Below are 18,953 nucleotides of genomic sequence, written 5' to 3' on the forward strand. Positions count from 1 at the left end.
ATTTAATTGTATGTGTGCATAATTTAATTTTTAATAATGGCTGTTTAAAAACCAGTTCCAAAATCTCTGAGACTTCAAAAACCAGCTTGCTTGAGCTGGCTCCAGCACACTGCTGTTATTGTCACACCCATTTTTTAGAAAGGGAAACTGAGGCTCAGGAAGATGTTCAAACAGACAGGGGCAGGGCATAGGTCCCATGCAACGGCTGTGTGATTCCCAGGCCAGGACAATGCCCCTCTTTTCTTTCATCCCACCCTGATCTAGAGGGAATGCGTAGTTCCCAGGGCACTGTGTGATGTCAGCAACGCCCTTGACCGCTCTGGTCTCAGTTTGCCCATCAGGAGAATACCTGCACTGAGTTCCTCTGCACCTACTTCAGCCCCGCTACGAAAGCAACATGCAGATCCTCCCCCTCACTTTATAGACTGTGAAACTGAGGCCCAGAAAGAGCAAGTGCCTGCCCTGAGTCACAGAGCTGGACAGTGTGAGCCCTGGGACCCCAGCTGGGGTGCAGAAGGGAGGAGACTGCAACCTACAACCTTGGGGTCTGGAGTTTTCTGGGAGGTGGGAGGCAGCATTGCTAGAGAGGTAGGTCACCCTTCCTCAGTGGCTCCGCCCATAACCATCCCCCCAGCATCCTTAGCCCTCGGTCCCCAGAGCTTCCCGGACTGGGGAGAGGGGGCTGGGAGGGAGAATGTGGACAGCGCTGCCTGCGTGGTTCTTGCCTCTGAGGGCTTCTCTGTCAGTCCTGTCTCCATTCTCTTCACGGGTCTCTGCATCTCTGTCTCTCCCTCTGTCTCCGTGCGTGGGTCTGTCAGTCCCTGTCGCTCTCTGTGTCTCTGTATCTCTCACTCTGTCTCTTTGTATGTGTCTCTCTTTCCCTACGTTTCTCCCTCTTTCTGCCTTTCTCTGTCTTTTGGTCTCTCCGTCCTTTGGCTGTCTTTTCATCTTTTTGTGTCTCTGTGTTTCTCCCCACCTCTGTCTATCCCTGTGTCTCTTTGTCTCTCTCTTTTTGAGCTTCTCTATCTCTGCGTCTCTCAGTATCTTTCTCTGCGTCGCTGGCGCTGTGCCTTGGCGTTTCTCTTTCTTCTCTTCCGGTGAGTCTCTACTCTCTGGTGAGAACACGCTTCCCCTCAACGCGCCCAGACCTGCCTCTGCCCCCCAGAGCCCCCGGCCGGCCCCGGCCTGCGCCTTTAAGTGCCGGCGGCAGGGGGCGGGGTCTTGGCGGCCCCGCCCTGCCCGCCCCTCCCCCTGACGTCCCTTCCTCCCAGGCCCCTCCACCGCCTCCCTCCGCCGCCGCCCGGGCCGGCTCCGCGCCCCCTCCCCGGCCCCCGCCCGCCCGCCTGCCCGCCGCCCCCATGGCGCCCCGGGCCCCCGCTGTGCGGGGCCACTAGGACCCTCGGCATCCCCTTCCCTGCCCCACCCTGCCCCCTCTCCCACGGCGCGAACCCGGGTGTCCACGGCGCCCAGCTTTTGAGCTCGCGTCCCCAGGCCGGCGGGGGGGGAGGGGAAGAGAGGGGACCCCGGGACCCCCACCCCCCCCACCGACCCGGCCGCCCAGTCCCCCGAGACCCGGAGAAAATGTCTTCGCGGACGGCTCTGGCCCCGGGCAACGATCGGAACTCGGACACGGTGAGTGGGGCCCGGCCCCTTGGGGAGCCCCGGCTGGGTCCGGCCGCCGGACCCCTCGCCCTGCTGTGTCCCTCGCCGCGCGAGCCCCTACCCTTATTTCCCCGGCCCGGCCTGGCTCGCCACCCACCGACCCCCGCCCGGACTTCCAGGCCTCTCGACCCTCCCCCACTCCTCAGCCCAGCCCGACCCCTGGGGGCGCCCCTCTCGCGGGACCCCTGTCTTGTCCCTCTGCAGACCGCTTCCGCTCGGGTCTCTTCCCTCCAGGAAGCCCCCTCCCCTGCCTTGCAGGAGCCCCTCCCTTCTCCAGCGGGTTCTTAAACCCCTTCCCCTCCAGGCCTCCCGCATCCGACAACTGACCCCCTCCCGGATTTGCCGGGCTCTTGACCCTAAGGCCCAGCCCCGGCCCTCTCCCAGGAAGGCCTGGCCCAGTCCTGCCTCTGCCTCTGGCCTTCCCCGTCTGGATCTGGGTGCCGGGCTCCCCAGGATCCCCCGTCCTCTCATTCCCAGCTTTCTGGCCCTCCGGGATCCTCCCGGCTCCCGTGGGCACCCCCTCACAGGAAGCCGGTTCCACCTTTCCTGGGCCGAGGGTCCTTTCTACCTTGTTCAAGGTCTCTCCACTTCCAGGCCTGGTCCCCATCTTCCAAGCAGCCCTGTCCCTGGATTCCCAGCATCTCCAGTCCCCCCAGATCCCCCCAGACCCTCTCTGGTCTCTTCCTCTCCCAGGAAGCCTTGGCCTCCAACTTCCAGGCCCCCAGCTCAGTCTCGGATTTCTAGGCCCTGAACCAGTCTGCCTCCAGGCCTCATCCTCCCTGTATCAACTTCTCCACTTCAGGCAAGCCCCCTCTCCAAGCCCCCAACCCCTTGACCCTGCTCCTAGGCCAGGCCCCTCCTCACAGGATACTAGCTCATCCCTTAGATCTCCAGGCCCCCGTCCCTTCCGCTGCCCAGGGCCTCCCCCTTCCTTGCCAGGGGTCTGGCCTCCCAGGGGAACCCCCTCCTCAGCCTCACAGTCCTTCCCCAGCTCACAAGGCCTGGCCCCAGATCCTTCTTCCAGAAAACTCCTGGATTTGAAGCCTCTGGTCTTGCCCTGGCTCTAAGCCCTCTTCTCTTGGGGTCTGTCCGCTGGGAGCTTTCTCCCCAAGTTCCTAGGCCTCTCGACCCCCACAAGGCTCAGCCTTTATTCCTTGGATCTGCCCCTTGCCCGGGAAGCCCCTTCCTCAGGATTTCAGGCCCCTGGACTTTTCTCTGGTTCCAAGGAGTGCTCCTAGAAACCCCTTTCTTTGACTTCTAGGAGTTTCCTCAAGACCCAGGCCCCTGGCTCAGGTATCCTTGGCTCCTCACTTCCATTGTTCCATGGCTTGGACCCTTCCCACTATTCCCAGACCGCCCTGTCCCTACACCACAGCCAGGAACAATCCCAGAGAGGACCCCCCCGCCCCACCATTTCCCTGGTTTCTGGTTATTCTCACTGCTTCAAAAGACCCTCCCACCAACCAATGCCAGACTCCTCCCCAGCTGGAGTCTTCGTCCCTTTCCAGGCCTTCTGCCAGGTCCCTGCCAATCCTCAGCCACCCTCACCCCAGATCCCCACCAGAGAGATTTGTCTCTGTCCTTTCATCTTGTAGGACCCTGCCTCATAGAGATCCCCCATCACCACCACCACTGCCATCACGACCCATCATCCTGTGGGCCAGACTCTGATTTGGAGTCTTCGATGAGAAACCCACCTCTCCCCCACCCCACCCCAGTCACTCCAGAAAGTGACAGGGAGCCCACAGGCCTGGGTTCCAGTGCTGCTTCCGCCAGCCACTTTGCACTGTGGCCTCAGGCAACCGGCTCTCGCTTTCTGAGCCTGTTTCCTGCCCTGCAAAATGGGGTGATGGCTTGAGTCCCTCAGAGGGTTAGTCGAGATGATAGGGGCAAAGCCTGACACATAGGATGCACTCCACACATGTTCGCTGCTATTGTGACTGTGGATATGAGTCAGACGGTCATGGATCCTCAACCCAGGGCCGTCATTAGTTGTTATGTGAGCTTGCAGACCCACTCCCTGCTCAGAGCCTCAGTTTCTTCACCTCTAAATGGGGTTGATGGTAGCACCTCCCTGTTAGGGACGTTATAAGGAGCCAAAGAGATTATGGGAGCAAGATGCACGGGGCCAGGCCTATTGGAGCTGCTATTTTTATTATTGTTGTTGTTATGACTTTGATTTTTCAGAGAAGCGTAAGTTCAAATCTAGTTTCTGTCCCTCCCTAGCTGTGTGACCTCAGGCAGGTTACCTCCCCTCTCTGAGCCTCAGTTTCCTCATCCGGAAAACAGGGCTTGTACGAGCACTTCCTCCTCCCCTTATTGTTCAGATTTGTGCATCATGGGGACTTCGGGAAGGCTAATTCTCCCCTCTCCTCCCAGCTCCAGTCTGTAAGACCTGCTTGTCAGTCCTGGCAGAGGGTCACCTGTCTCCGTCTGGAATCTGAGGTCATAGCCCCCTCCTCTGCCACCTGGTTACCATGATGACAGCCATGTGGGGTCATGCTCCCCCACCCCAAATTCCAGGCCCCCCACCACCCAACCTCTCTGGAGGTTCCCTAGCAACAGACCCAGGGTTGGGGCACCAGCCGGCGGGAGGGAGCCAGGCCAGCTGGTGGTGCCGGCCAATTTAGCTCCCGCCCCCGGCCCCTGAGGGCCTTGTCACCCACTGCCCCAGCTGCCCCTTGCAGGGGTCCCTCGGCCACACTGCCAACCCAGCCCCAGTTGGCTCCCCTCGTACCACCTGCTGGGGATTCTTCTCCAAGCCCTTATCTGGGTGAGACTCAGAGGTCTTATCTGCCAGGATCTCCACCTCCCTTCCTGCCCTCCCCGGGAAGGAGGCCTGGGGTTGTGAGCAGCCCGGTGGGGGATGTGGGAAGGAGCTGGGGGCTCAGGAGTCGGCAGACCCGGGTTCGAATCCTAGGCACTCTGCTCCCTCTGCCCTGTGACCTTGGCCAAGGTGCTTAACCCTGCCCTCGGCCTTAGGGTCCCCATGTGGAGAGCGCGGATCACAACTGGACCCACCTTGGAAGTCAGGTGAAGGCACAGTAGGCAGTAGGGCTCCAGCAGTGGCGGCTGTCTTTCTGCCCCTTGTGGGGAGCATTACCTTTCTGCTGCTTATGAATGAACTGTGTGACCTTGACAAGGCACCGTCTCGCTGCAAGCCTCAGTTTCACCTCTGGAATATGGGGATACAGGTGCCACCCTCATTGGGCTACTGTAGGAATTAAATGCAGATGAGGTGCTTTAATGCCCAGGATTTGGCCAATAGTAAAGCTTACTTAATAAAAATGACAGGAGTGTGAGACAGTGTGGCACAGTAGCGGTGAAGACATCAACTCTGGGGTAAACTGTCTGGGTTCAGGTCCCATCTCTGAGCCTCAGTTTCCCTACCTATAAAATGGGAATGATGGTGCCTTAATGGCCAGTGCTCATTAAATGGTGATCCTCATCACTGTTAAGTGGCCCGGCAGATCCCTGCAAGGAGCAGCCCGGGTCCTCCTCTTCGTTGCCTACCTGGCCTTCTGTCTTCCTCAGCTCCCTGTGTCCTCCTGTGTCCCACCCCCAGCCTTGGGAAGGGCGCAGGGACAGCCCAGGGTCTGAGCAGAGCCGTCTTGGCTGGGGCCTCTGTCACCCACACCTTGGGCCCCAGCGCTAAAAGGGAGGCACAGTCCCTGGGGCTCACAATCAGGACAGGATAGCCGGGAGCAGGCAGGTGACCTGCGGGGGAGAGAGGCCCAGGAGGGACAGGATGGCAGGAACACAACGTCGGGGACAGAGCGTGGTGTAGCGTGGGAGTCAGCGGGTGAGGGCGCCGATGGATTCACAGGGCGGTGCCGCCCCATGCCCACCCCAGCGAGGATGCAACAAAGTTTCCCACAGAAGGAAGGTTGACAGTGTGGGGCTACAGTGTCAGGGCGAAATGAAAGACGGTTGGTTAGAGTGTTTGGAGTAGAATTTGGGGCAGTGAGGATCAGAAGAAAGCATTGTAGGCAGTAAACTGGAAGTCAGGTGTTGAAATATGTGCTTGCCATAGAATTGGGGGGCTGGATGGGGACAGTGATGGATCAGGTGGAATGTTGGAAGCAGTGAGGGTTGGGGTAGAGGGTGGAGTCCAGGCTGAGTCGGTGTTGATGGGGGTTGAGGGCCGCAGCATTAGAACACGATATCTTGGAGCTGATGAAGGTTCTAGTAATTAGAAAAGGAAGTTGGGGGGGTGGGTAGACTGATTGCAGGGAGGGGTGAAGAAGAGACCTGCTATCTGGGGTCCCAGGTGCTGCAGAGTTGGGGGAGCCCCAGCATCTTTGTTCTCGGAGGTGTCTTTTCGCAGAGAAAGATGGGGGACCCAAAGCCTTCTCTCTGACGTGGGTTTGAAAAGCGCCACGAGGGGACCAGGGGCCATGGCTGGAGTTAACCGCCCCAGCGCACAGGTGGATTGGATGGGCGCTGCTCACCTCTCATGCTCCGTCTCCCCCGCCCAGCATGGCACCCTGGGCATTGGCCGTTCCTCGGACAAGGGACCGTCCTGGTCCAGCCGCTCCCTGGGTGCCCGCTGCCGGAATTCCATCGCCTCCTGTCCTGAAGAGCAGCCCCATGTAGGCAACTACCGCCTGCTGAGGACCATCGGGAAGGGCAACTTTGCCAAAGTCAAGCTGGCCCGCCACATCCTTACGGGCCGGGAGGTGAGTGAGGGGAGAGGGCGGGGCTCGGGGCAGAATCCTGCAGCCCTGGGCTTCCCTGGTGGCGCAGTGGTTGCGAGTCCGCCTGCCAATGCAGGGGACACGGGTTCGTGCCCCGGTCTGGGAAGATCCCACATGCTGCGGAGCGGCTGGGCCCGTGAGCCGTGGCCGCTGAGCCTGCGCGTCCGGAGCCTGTGCTCCGCAGCGGGAGAGGCCACAACAGTGAGAGGCCCGCGTACGGCAAAAAAAAAAAAAAAAAAAAAAAGAATCCTGCAGCCCTGGCACGTGGTGGGAGGTAGGGAGAGGTCGGGCTTGGCCCTCACTTTGCTTTGTGACCACATGTAAGTCTCACTCTCACAATAGAACATCTCACATTTTGCCAGAACAACTCAAGTAGGAAAAGGGAGCCAACTTCAGGTATCCCTGAAATTGTTGGGCTGTCTCAGATCACAGGCAAGCCATGTGTAGTGTTTCTAAGAATTCATATGGTTTTTGTATCTAAACCTAGGCCACCTCCCTGTGTTTTTTTTTTTTTTTTTTTTTTTGGCGGTACGCGGGCCTCTCACCGCTGCGGCCTCTCCCGTTGCGGAGGCTCCGGACACGCAGGCGCAGCGGACATGGCTCACGGGCCCAGCCGCTCCGCGGCGTGTGGGATCCTCCCGGACCAGGGCACGAACCCGTGTCCCCTGCATCGGCAGGCGGACCCTCAACCACTGCGCCACCAGGGGAGCCCCACCTCCCTGTTTTAATGGTGGACTTCAGTCCCACCAAATCTTCCAGTGATCTTGATTGAGAACACAAGAGATTTATTCATGTCTCCACAGTCTCACTCTCCCCACTTGGCCTTCCAGGATGGGTATAGGTACTGAGTATGGCAACATTATTGCAGAAAGGGAGAGGACGCATCTAACTCACACTTAATGGGGAAAAAAAAGATGGTGGGTGGGTTTATGACCCCTCTGCACCTCTTTCAATTTTAGAGAAAGTAACTGGAGCAATTCATCCTGCCCTCACGCTGTCTGTGCCATACATACAAAAGTCACCAGGCCCCAGTGGTTTTATGGGCAAATTGTACCAAACATTTCATTTTTATGCTAATATCTCCAGAGACTAAAGAAAGAGGTTCCACTGCCAGACACATTTTATGTGCTCTTTGGTGACAACAAAGCCAGATGAGGCATAAAATTGTGGGCCCGTCTTACATGTGAATGTAGGTCCAAAAATCTTAAACAAAATATTAGCAAAAAGAACCTGACAGATCAATTAAAGAAAGCTGTGTGGTGACAAAGCTGGGTTTATCCGAGGAATGCACAGCTCTTTTCAAATTGACAGTTTATTCATGTACTTCGCCACATTCACAGATTCAAGGGCAGAAACCATATGATCATCTCAATACTGGCATAAAAAGTGCTTGACAAGATTAAAAACTCGTTTGTGAAAATATGAAGAAAGCTAAGGGACCCTCTTCCCCCACAAAGAGCACATTGTTCCTCTCCTGTGGTCTTGAACGTGATTCCAGGGTTTTCTAAAAGAACAGAGCCTCCTGAGGGAAGAGTTCTGTAATCCAGTGGATCTGGGGTGATTGGGGGGGTGACCCCAAAACCCTTTGGGAAAACTAAAGACCTAAGCTGGATTATGGCTTTTGTAGTGCTGTACCCCAGTTTGAAATTCAAAATAAAAACTTAACTAAACTTCAGGATAAGTACAAAGAGGATTCAGTAACGTTCTGATTTTTCCCCCATGATGACTACCTCAAAGCTCTTTCAGAGCTATCTACAGATTTTAAGTGTTTAAGAGGTTGACTGGGGGCTTCCCTGGTGGCGCAGTGGTTGAGAGTCTGCCTGCCGATGCAGGGGACACAGGTTCGTGCCCCGGTCCGGGAAGATCCCACATGCCGCAGAGCGGCTGGGCCCATGAGCCATGGCCACTGAGCCTGCGCGTCCGGAGCCTCCGCAACGGGAGAGGCCGCAGCGGTGAGAGGCCCGCGTACCGCAAAAAAAAAAAAAAAAAAAAAAAGAGGTTGACTGTCAGACTGCATAAGTTCAAATCCAAGCCCACAAACTTACCAGCCAAGTAACCTTGGCCAAGTGACTGAACAGCTCTGTGCCTCGGTTTCCCCATTTGTAAAACGAGGATAATCTCATAGGGCTGTTGTGAGGATTAAGAGAGTTCTCATTTGTAAAGCGCATAGACCAGGGCCTGGCCCGTGTGACTGCTCAGTAGATGTGAGGTCTGGTTATTATTTCTTGTTCCACAGTTTGTGCCTTCAAAACAAAGATGTTGATAGGTGAATGGTCTGAGATGCCCTCCCAGAGGGGCCCCCTCAAGGTCTCAGTCACCCTCACACTCACTCACACAGACCCTTGGAGCTGCCCCACCGCCCCACCCAGGCCCCATGGTGGTATAGGGGATATATTTCCCTGCAGAAGTAAGGGTAGCACTGGACATGGTAAGAACAGCATGTGCAAAGGTCATGAGGCTCAGAGCCCACATCCACTAAGAATGGCCCAGGTTGAGAGCTTTCTCTGAAAAGGGACAAAGGAAGGATATCCTAGGGTGATCTGGGTTGGGGGAACCTTTCCCAGCTCGAGGGCCTGTGGTACCTAGACCTTTCCCCCCTTTCTTCCGTCTCTAGGTCGCCATCAAGATCATCGATAAAACCCAGCTGAACCCCAGCAGCCTGCAGAAGGTGAGGCCCAGGGAGAGGCAGCAGGGCAGGGGCAAGGTTGGGAAGAGGGTCCTTGAAACGGCCCACCCTCATCTTTCTCTTTCTTCCTTTCTTCCAGCTGTTCCGAGAAGTCCGTATCATGAAGGGCCTAAACCACCCCAACATCGGTGAGGAGGGGAAGGGAGCGGGCTCGGTGGATACCAACCAGGGAACTTGGGAAAAGAGAGTCGGGGGAGGAGAGAACTGGCCGTTACAGTAATTAGAAAGACCTGTTTTTTCGTAGCAGTATCCCTGCTCCCTGGCTGTGTGACCTTGGGTGAGTCACTCAACCTCTCTGAGCCTCAGTTTCCTCCTCTGGAGCGGGGGGGTGGGGTGGTGATAAGAGGGCTTACTTCAAGGTCATTGCGAGGCTTGGGTAAGGTCATGCATGCAGAACACTTAGTTCGGAGCTAAGCTGTGGGAGCTGATCTGATTATTGTCATCAGCAGCATCCATTGTCATTGTCATTATCATTAGGCAGTGTGGAGAGAGTGGGGTCTTTACAAAAGAAGCAGGATTTAGCCTGGCCTGAATGTGGCCGTAGCCTTTATTCATCCATTTGTTTATATATACTCGGTGAATACTTATTGAGTGGGCTGCTTGTGTGCCAGACTCTGGGGCACAGCGGTAAAGAAAACAGGTACAAACCCCTGGCCTCATAGAGCTGACATTCTTGTGAGAAAGTGGGAAGGTGGTGAAGTGGGGCCAGGGAATTTGGAAAAGCTTGCCGTCAGCAGGGAGCCATCGAGTGTTCTTGAGTCAGGGGTGTTAGGGTCAGCCCATGCGCAGTTACCAAGTGCTGGTGGAGGGTGAGGGGTCTCTTCTCTTGTAACTCCCCGTCCCCATCCCCTGGCCATTGCAGTGAAGCTCTTCGAGGTGATCGAGACAGAGAAGACACTGTACCTGGTGATGGAATATGCAAGTGCTGGTGAGGCTCCTCCCCTCCCCGCCCTTCTCTCTGCGCCCCCCCGTGCCCTGCCCTGACCCCGCTCGGCCTCTGCCCTGCAGGAGAAGTGTTTGACTACCTCGTGTCACACGGCCGCATGAAGGAGAAGGAAGCTCGAGCCAAGTTCCGACAGGTTGGGGTCACAGCTGCGGGTGGGGCTGGGAGGGGAGCCGCAGTCCCTGGGCACGAGGGTCTGATTGCTGGGTGTGGGTCTGGGCTGTCCAAGGACCTGGGGGCGTGGCTTACGGCAGGGTGGGGGTGAAGGTGGAGAGCTGGGTGGCTGTGGGCATGCAGATGCCCAGGTGTGAGGATACCTAGATGGAGGGAATGCAGGTACCCAGGTGGGTGGGCATGAGAGTGCCCAGGTGTGCCAGTGTCAGATGTGTGGGTATGAAGGTGTGCCCCGTATATAAGAGTGTGCCTGAGAGGGCACACAGGTGCCAGGGTGCTGAGGTGTGTGAGTGTAGGTGTGTGGGTACCCAGGTATATAGGTGTGTAGCTGTGTGGGTAAAAGTGCATATGGCAGCTGGGGTGTATGGGTGAGGGAGGCCCAAGTGTGGGTATCTTAAGTTTGTGGGTAAGAGGGCACGCAGATGTGGGTGCCCGGGTGTGTGGGTAAGGTGCTTGTTGTTTCAGATGTGTGGCAGATGTGTTTCAGATGTGTTACAGATGTTCAGATGTGTTACAGATGTTTCAGATGTAACAAGGTGCTTGTTGTTTCAGATGTGTGGCAGGGAGGATGCCCAGGTGTGGGCACATAGGTTGGTGAGCAAGAGAGTATATGGTGCAAGGATGTCCAGGTGGATAAGAAGGTGTGTGAATGTCCAAGTGTGTGGCAGGGAGGGTGCCCAGATGGGTGAGAGGGCCTTCAGGTGTGAGGGTTTGGTGGGTGAAGAGATCTGAGCGAGGGTGTTGGTCCGGGACTGTCCAGCTGCTGGACGCAGCTGGGCTGGGTGCGCGGGGCTTAAGCCCTGGAATGTTGGGCCACGTGTCTGTCTATAGCTGTGCGATGTTCTCATGCGTGTTTCTTGATGTGAAAGTCAGGAGGGGCCAGTCCTGTTGTCTTGGTGCTGATGTCCGTGCTGGGAGGGTGTCCCGATGTCTGGGTACGAGGATGTCCAGGTGTCCGGGTGGAGGTGTGTGTCTGTGCAGGTCCCACATCATTTCCTGCTGTGGCCGAATTGGGAGGTGGGGAATGGCACCAGCATCACAACCTGTGCTTGGGGAGGCCTGGAGTCCAGAGCTCAGTTGAGGGGCGGGTTCATGGGGTCTCTGAGGGAGGCCGAGGGGTTTGGGAACCGTAAGTAACTGACCCCCCCTCCTCTCCTCTCCCCTCGCCTCCAGATTGTATCGGCTGTGCACTACTGTCACCAGAAAAACATTGTACACAGGGACCTGAAGGTGAGCCTCCCAGCTCAGCCCACAGACCCCTGCCTGTCCCCAGCACCGCCCCCCCATCCCCTGGGGTGCCCTGTACCCTCCACCATGTTCTCCTTCCTTTTGTCTTCGTGCTCCTCCCTCAGCATCCAGAGCCCCTTGACTTTTTCCCAAGCTTTTGTGGCAAAAACAAGGCCAGCTGATGGGGGAGCGGGTGGGGGATGGGGACAGGAGGAGGGAACAAAGGGAAAAGAAACAAAGTGTCCCCGGAACAGCCTCAGACTATTACATGCGGTCCCGGACAAGGTCACTGGAATGCAATAAAGACTTAGTCACTCCCAGAGCCTCCGGGAGACTTCAGAATATTCAGGAAACTTCAAGAATTGAGATCTTAGAGCCCCAGAGTCACACAGCCCCCAGGGTCTTAGAATCACAGGCATCATTGAACTTGAGAAGGACCTTTGGGAGGGCTAGTGCCCCTCGGGGAAGGGACTCAGCAGGGCCTCCCCCTCCGCCGCCCTACCCCCATTGCCTGGCCGAGCTGAGCAGGGGCAACTCCTTGTCCCAGGGCCCCTGCTCCACAGCCCCACCCAGAGAGAACCTCCTGTCTCAGGACTTCCCGTCCTAGACCAGCGAGAGAAACGTTTGTCTGGTGCGAATCAAGCTGTCTGTTGTCTTCACCGTGATTTCTTGAGCATCTACTGTGTCCCAGGCCCTGGTCTAAGTACTTAAGGAAGTGCTTCTCAAGGTTTCTGTAGCAAAGGACCAGGTTTGTTTGAGTATTTTCAATGCCCAATCCACTGTGGACAGGTACTTCGGTAAAGTATAATAAAAATGAAAGGAAAAGTAAAAGATGTGCAAAATACAAGCCCGATTTTTAAGATGATTATTAATAGATTTAAAAAACATAAAATTCCACTGTCAAATTGCTGTAGACGTTTTGAAGCACTCCCTCTCTCTGTACTGCCCCGATGTCCCCACACACAACCCCATGAGGAGGCACGTCGGAGGCTTCTGCGGGGTGGGGGTGGGGGGTGGAATCCATGGTGAACAACCTGGAGGAGGCACGCTCCCTGGTGGAAGGTCCTGGAAGTGGCTGAAAGGGGATTTGGGGATACAGTCTCCTGGGGGACCAACCACGGGGACCAACCCAGAAGTGAGGTTGGGGCTGAACTGCGGAGCCCCAAATGCCACGAGGGGGAGTGTCACCACTGAGCAAGACAGAGATGCCAGTAGATGGAGGTTTGGGGAGGATCCCTCTGGAGTGTGTGTCTGTGTGGGTTCTATCCCTTCGTTGGGCCAGAGGTGGGGAAGGCTGGTACTGAAATACACCAGGAAGTAGGGAGACCGGGAGGAAGCCCGAGACGCTGGGCTAGGGAAGCGCGGTGGTAGGGAGGGGCGAGGCACGGGCAGCAAGTCTGAAGGGTGGGTTCATGCATCAATTTGTAGTCAACAAGCTGGAAGAGGCGGGATGCCGGAGGCTCCTTCCACGCGCGGGCTGTGGAGATGGCAGGCCTCTTTTGGATTCCAACTCTGCCACTTCCGTGCTGTGGGCATGAGGTGGCCTCCCTGAGCCTCAGTTCCCTCCCCCATGAAATGGCAAATAACAAACACGTGCCACCAAAAATAGACAAAACCTTATAACAGTACAAAGTATTTCTTGAGTGCTGACTCTGTCCCATGTGCTGTGGTAAGCACTTTCCACTTAACCCTGCATCCGCCCATGAGGCAGGTGCTATAATGACCCTTCGGTTTACACATCGGAAACTGAGGCACAGAGAGAGCTGGTAATCCACCCAAAGTCACACAGTAAGTGAGTGGTGGAGCTGGGATTTGAAGCTAGGAGTCTTCCGGAATCTGTACTTTAACCCCACTGTATGTAGCCACTCTTAAAAATGATAGTCTAAAAGCCCGGCGCATAGTAGGTGCACAATAAATATTATATAAAATGATTGTTTTCATTTTTGTAAGTCTTGAGCGATCCGTCCTCATTTTTTTTCTGCTGGGTGAATTGAGGCTCTGCGAAGGGCTGGAGGTTGCCTGAGGACTTCCGGCTCTGCAGGCCACACGGGATAATAGAGCTAACGTTATATAGCGCTTACTCGGCATGAAATATGGTTCGAGGACTTTTCACGGAATAATTCACTTAATTTTCAAACGTCCCTCTGAGGTGGGGACTATGTTTATCCCCACCTTATGGATGAGGAAACCAGGCCCAGAGGGGTAAAGTCACTGCCCAAGGTCACACAGGGAATAAGGGGCAGGGCCACAGTCAGACCAGGTCCGCTGGCTCTGGCGCCGCACACGTCCACCCTCTGCCCTCTCCTTGCCTCGCAGGCCGAGAACCTCTTGCTGGACGCCGAGGCCAACATCAAGATCGCCGACTTCGGCTTCAGCAACGAGTTCACGCTGGGCTCGAAGCTGGACACGTTCTGCGGGAGCCCCCCGTACGCCGCCCCGGAGCTGTTCCAGGGCAAGAAATACGACGGGCCGGAGGTGGACATCTGGAGCCTCGGCGTCATCCTGTACACCCTCGTCAGTGGCTCCCTGCCCTTCGACGGCCACAACCTCAAGGTGCTGGGCGGGGCTGGCACGGGGGCTGCGACTCCCCCGGGGAGGGTCTCTCTGGCCCTCACGGTCGGGCCCTCAAGCACCTGCTCTGCAGAGGGCTGGAGGGGTGGGGCCGAGGTCACAGGGCATGACGGGGGTCAGGGAGGACCCAGGTCCCCACAGCCGCACGGCCAGCCCAAGTGGACCAGGCTGTGTCGGGGTTCAGGGTGTGGGCGTGGCCGCCCGCAGGCTTGGGTTCAAATCCCGCTCACTCACTCATTCACTCAGTACATAGTTATTGCTTCCCGTCCACGGGTCAGGCTCTGTTTTAAGTTTTGCTGACACAGGGTGAGCAAAAGAGACAGAAACCCCTGCCTTCATCCATGCTGCTCCCCAGGCGATCCTTGAAAACACGCTAAGTGGGAAAAGCTGGTCACAAAAGACCACCCGCTGTGGGGTCCCCCTCTATGAAATGTCCAAAATAGGCAAATCCACAGAGACAGAAGGCAGATCAGTGGTTGCCTAAGACTAGGGAGGAGGGGGAGTTGGGCTACAGAGTTTCTTCTGGGGGTGATGCCCATGTTCTAAAACGGATTCTGGTGATGGTTGCGACAACGCGGTGAATATACTGAAAGCCGTTGAAGGGTGCACTTAAACAAACAAACAGAAAATCCTGCTCTCATGGACTGACATTCTTGCAGCAGAGCCAGGCAGAAAATAAAATAATAAGCAAAATATATAGCACGCTAGATGCTGGCTAGTTCTGTGGAAGGGGGTGGGAAGCGTGGGGTGAGTTGTAGTGTTGGGGCGGATTTTTTTTTTTCCCTTTGAACTTTTTATTCTGAAACATTGCCAGTCAACAGAGAAGTTGTCAGCCTAGAACAGGGGACAGGTGTGTACCTTTCAGGAGATGCTCCGGTTGCCTGCGGCCACATGTGCCATGTGAGTGTCTATATAAGCTCGTGGTACCGCTGTCATCACCATTACTGATGGAACACATGGGAATCAGTTGTAGACACAATGTCCCTTCATCCCTAAAGGCTGCATACAGCAGGGATCTCATGAGACGCGGCCTTTCCCCATCCACGATCACGCTCACGAAATCCAGCGCTGATGTGTTCCTGGCTCTAACCCATGGCCCATGCTCGGGTTGCATCCGTCATCCCGAGAATATCCTTGGCAACCATGTCTTCTGCTCCAACATCCGCTCAGGCGCCCTCATGGCGTTCTGTTGTCCTGTCTCTAGTCTCCTTTCATCTGCAACAGTCCCTCCACCATTCTTTGTCTTCCATGGCATGGCAGTGATGAGTTCAGGCCAGTCATCTTGCAGAAAGCACCTTCCTCAGTCCGGGCTGCACAGTGTGTCCTCACGCTTGGATCCAGGTGGTGCATTTTGGGTGGGAATTCCTCAGCGGGAGTGCTCAGGCTGCTTGATGCGGCCGTGAGGCGCCGTCAGGGGATCAGGGAGGTCATTGCCGAGGACAGGCCAGCAGAGCCCTGAGTGATGAGGAAGGGGACCCCTTCGTCACAGTGGCATTGGCCAAGCAGCCAACTCCGCCGAGCCTCAGTCTCCACCTCTGTTCAGTGAGGACCCTAGGGTACCAACCTCACAGCAGCGATTCAAGGACTTGCTGAGATCACAGAATAATCTTTCTGAGCCCCAAGCATGAAGCCAAGAGAACTTTCCAAAGGGCCAGACCTGCCTCTCACCTGCCCCAGGCCCTTGTCACCTCCTGTTGTCCCAGTTTCCCCGCCAGGCACCCCAAGCCTTGCTGGGTGAAGGAGACAGGCAGCTGGGGGCAGATCCCTGCTCTGTCATTTCCTTGCTGAGTGACATTGAACAAGTCCCTTTCTGAACCTCCGTTTCCCCACCTGAAAGATGGGGACAGTTACAGCCAGACTGGGTGTGTGAAGCCCTTCACAGGGACTTGGCATCTGCCCAGGATGTCACGCTGGGAGCTGCCCTGGTGGTGGTGTCAGTGGCCTGACGGCTACTTCTCAGCAGCACGTGACAGAGGTGGCGTGGAGTGGTGGTTACACAGCACAGGCTCCGGGGCTTGACTGCCTGGCTTTGAACCCTGGCCCTGCCACTTTCTGGCTGCACAGTCCCAGAGCAAGTGACTTAACCTCTCTGGGCCTCAGTTTCCTCGTCTGGAAAACGGGGCGTCCTAACCCTGCTTCACAGCATCCTTGTGAACACAGATGTCATATGTGTAAAGCACTGAGAACGCTGCCCAGCACCGGGTGAGCGGTCTGAAAGCGATCCTCATTACTATGAAATATTCACGACCCTTCAGGCTGCGATGATCTGCAGGCTCCCCAGGCACAGGCCTCCTCCAGCCCTTTTAGGAGAAGGCCCCCGGAGGGAGCTCCCAGCCCAGGCCCTGGCAGAGGGCTCCACCCCAAGAGACCCCTTCCCGCATTCATCCTACCCTCCATTTTCTGGCTACCTCAGTTCTTTATTCAGGATGGAAGGGGCTGTCCCTAGTCTGCCATGCCATGGAGCGTGGAGTTTATTTTTTCTTTCATAACCTTGGCAGGGCCCTTCTAAAAGGCCCTTGAAAAAAAAAAAAGTCAGCATATAAATCAGTGCTCATTCTTTGAAACTGCCAGGGCCTCATAGCTTTTTGGAAAGACAGATGGGGGATGGGGGGCAGGATGCCCCTCTCTCCTCCCCTTTTGTAAACCTAGTATTAAAACACTTGCGGGGACTTCCCTGGTGGCGCAGTGGTTGGGACTCCGCCTGCCAATGCAGGGGACGCGGGTTCTTGCCCTGGTCCGGGAGGATCCCACGTGCCACAGAACAACTAAGCCCATGCGCCACAACTACTGAGCCTGCGCTCTAGAGCCTGTGAGCCACAACTACTGAGCCCATGTGCCACAACTGCTGAGGCCCGCACGCCTAGAGCCCACGCTCTGCAACAGAGGCCACCGCAATGAGAAGCCCATGCACTGCAACGAAGAGTAGCCCCCGCTCTCCACAACCAGAGAAAGCCCGCCCACAGCAACGAAGACCCAGTGCAGCCAAAACTTAATTAATTAATTTTTAAAAAACACTTGCAGAATCCCTGGCGGTTCAGTGGTTAGGACTCCACGCTTTCACTGCCGAGGGCCCAGGTTCGATCCCTGGTTGTGAAACTAAGATCCCACAGTCCATGCGGCACGGTAAAAAAAAAAAGGTACTTGCTCTGGACATGACTCGTGCTAGGCATTTACTTCTACAAACTCACTCCTACCCTGGCCTGGGGAGTGAGTGCTGTGATCCCTGTTCACAGATATGGAAACTAAGGCCCCAGAGGCTGACTCACCGACCCACCTCCCCTCTTGTCTGGCTTATAGAACTCACCCTCTCTAAGATTAACTCAGGGTGAAAAGTTATATCACTTTTTAAGAAAACTTTTTTGAAAACTGCTGCATCTATGACAACGTTCCCATTTTACAGATTGGAACTGAGGTCGGGAAAAGTGGTGGGGTTTTTCCCACTGCATCAGGGCTGGGACTTGGAGCTCCTATCACTTTTGTCGGGGGATTGGGAGAATGATGTGTGTGTGATGAAAACGGGTGGGGAGGCGGGGCGGACCCCTCCCCCAGTAACCCCATCCCCCCAGGAGCTGCGAGAGCGAGTCCTCAGAGGGAAGTACCGGGTCCCTTTCTACATGTCAACAGACTGTGAGAGCATTCTGCGGAGATTTTTGGTGCTGAACCCAGCGAAACGCTGTACTCTCGAGGTAAGCTAAGCCTCCAGCCCCACACCCCTCCCACGGAAGCCTTCTTGGCTGACACAATTCCTCTCCCGTGCCCGACCCGCTGCTGGAAGGTGAGGGGAAAGGAAAAGGCCCAGGAAAAGGCTCCCAGGCCCGTCCTGACACCGCCCCCCAAACAGCCTCGCCCACTCCCCGGCATGCCAGTAATTAGCTAATGAGCTCCTAGAACGATTACAGGGTGCCAGGGACCCAGATGATGCGGAGGAGGCAGGGTGGCTTCAGGAGGCTTCAGCTGGGTGGGTGAGGGATGGGGCGAGGAGGTGCTAGCTCTCAGGAAGCTCTTGGTTCTGGGGTGCTAGGCCTTGGAGGTGGGGGCGGGGCAGGGCAGGAACCCCATTTGGGGGCCTGCGTGGGAGGTGGGAAGCTATATTTTTCCCAGCTCCTTCTGACATCTCTCTTTCCCCTTCCTGTCCCACTCCCCATTCCTGTAGCAAATCATGAAAGACAAATGGATCAACATCGGCTATGAGGGTGAGGAGTTGAAGCCATACACAGAGCCCGAGGAGGACTTCGGGGACACCAAGCGAATCGGTGAGGGTTGGGGGAGCAGGGCCATAGGCCGCAGAGCCGGGGGCAGGAGCTTCCCAGCACCTACGCCTCTGGTTAGTGCATCACAGAAGTTTGCAAGGCAACTGGGGAGAGCAGAGAGGTCTGGGCTCCAGTCCCCGTGCCACTACTTTCTAGCTGTGCGACCCAGGGCCAGTGGCTTCCCCTCTCTGTGCTTTTGTTTCTTCATCTGTAAAACGGGATGATCAGAGGGCCTATCTCATAAGTTTGTTATGAATAGTCAATGAACGAATTTATATAAAGCACTTATATCAGGCATGTAATAAGTGCTTTTGTGTTAGCTTTGACTATTAAGACACAAGAAATCACAGTCACTTCCAGAAGAGTTTGGTCAAAGCCATCAGTAATCAGCATGTTTGAGAAAAACTCCCACCTTGGCACATGCCTCACCCTCCACCCATTTGGTCCCAGTCCCTTCAGCCTGGAACCCTCGAACATTTGACCCCAAAAGCATTAGCCCTGGAAGAGCCCCTTAGGAACCATCCAGTAACCTTCATTCTACAGCTGAGGAAACCAAGGCCACCATCAGATCTGACTGTATTAACAGGACTTCCTGGTTGCAAGTAACAGAAAACCCAAGCCATTCTGGCTTAAACCAGATAATAATAACAGGTTGAACCATGTGAAATTGCCATTGTAATAGCTCAAAAATTGTTAATACCAGCAATTTCATGTGTTCTAACCTAATAGTGATGTTATTCATT

General features: G+C 55.8%; 1 protein-coding gene across 2 annotated transcripts in view; it reads left to right on the top strand.

The window, feature by feature from the left end:
* Positions 1-1,581: 1,581 nt before the first annotated feature.
* MARK4 (microtubule affinity regulating kinase 4) overlaps positions 1,582-18,953 on the top strand; it is a gene marked incomplete at its 5' end in the record, with an annotated part of 30,026 nt that continues 12,654 nt past the window's right edge. For both annotated transcript variants that reach the window (XM_079723610.1, XM_079723611.1), the window contains 10 exons: positions 1,582-1,632; positions 6,141-6,341; positions 8,974-9,027; positions 9,125-9,173; positions 9,908-9,973; positions 10,054-10,124; positions 11,336-11,392; positions 13,706-13,942; positions 17,527-17,646; positions 18,114-18,213. In XM_079723610.1, the coding sequence (XP_079579736.1) occupies positions 1,582-1,632; positions 6,141-6,341; positions 8,974-9,027; positions 9,125-9,173; positions 9,908-9,973; positions 10,054-10,124; positions 11,336-11,392; positions 13,706-13,942; positions 17,527-17,646; positions 18,114-18,213 (1,006 nt within the window). The remainder of the gene's footprint in view (positions 1,633-6,140; positions 6,342-8,973; positions 9,028-9,124; positions 9,174-9,907; positions 9,974-10,053; positions 10,125-11,335; positions 11,393-13,705; positions 13,943-17,526; positions 17,647-18,113; positions 18,214-18,953) is intronic.

Source organism: Hyperoodon ampullatus (genome assembly GCF_949752795.1).
Source record: "Hyperoodon ampullatus genome assembly, chromosome: 18".
In the NCBI taxonomy this organism is placed as follows: Eukaryota; Metazoa; Chordata; class Mammalia; order Artiodactyla; family Ziphiidae; genus Hyperoodon; species Hyperoodon ampullatus.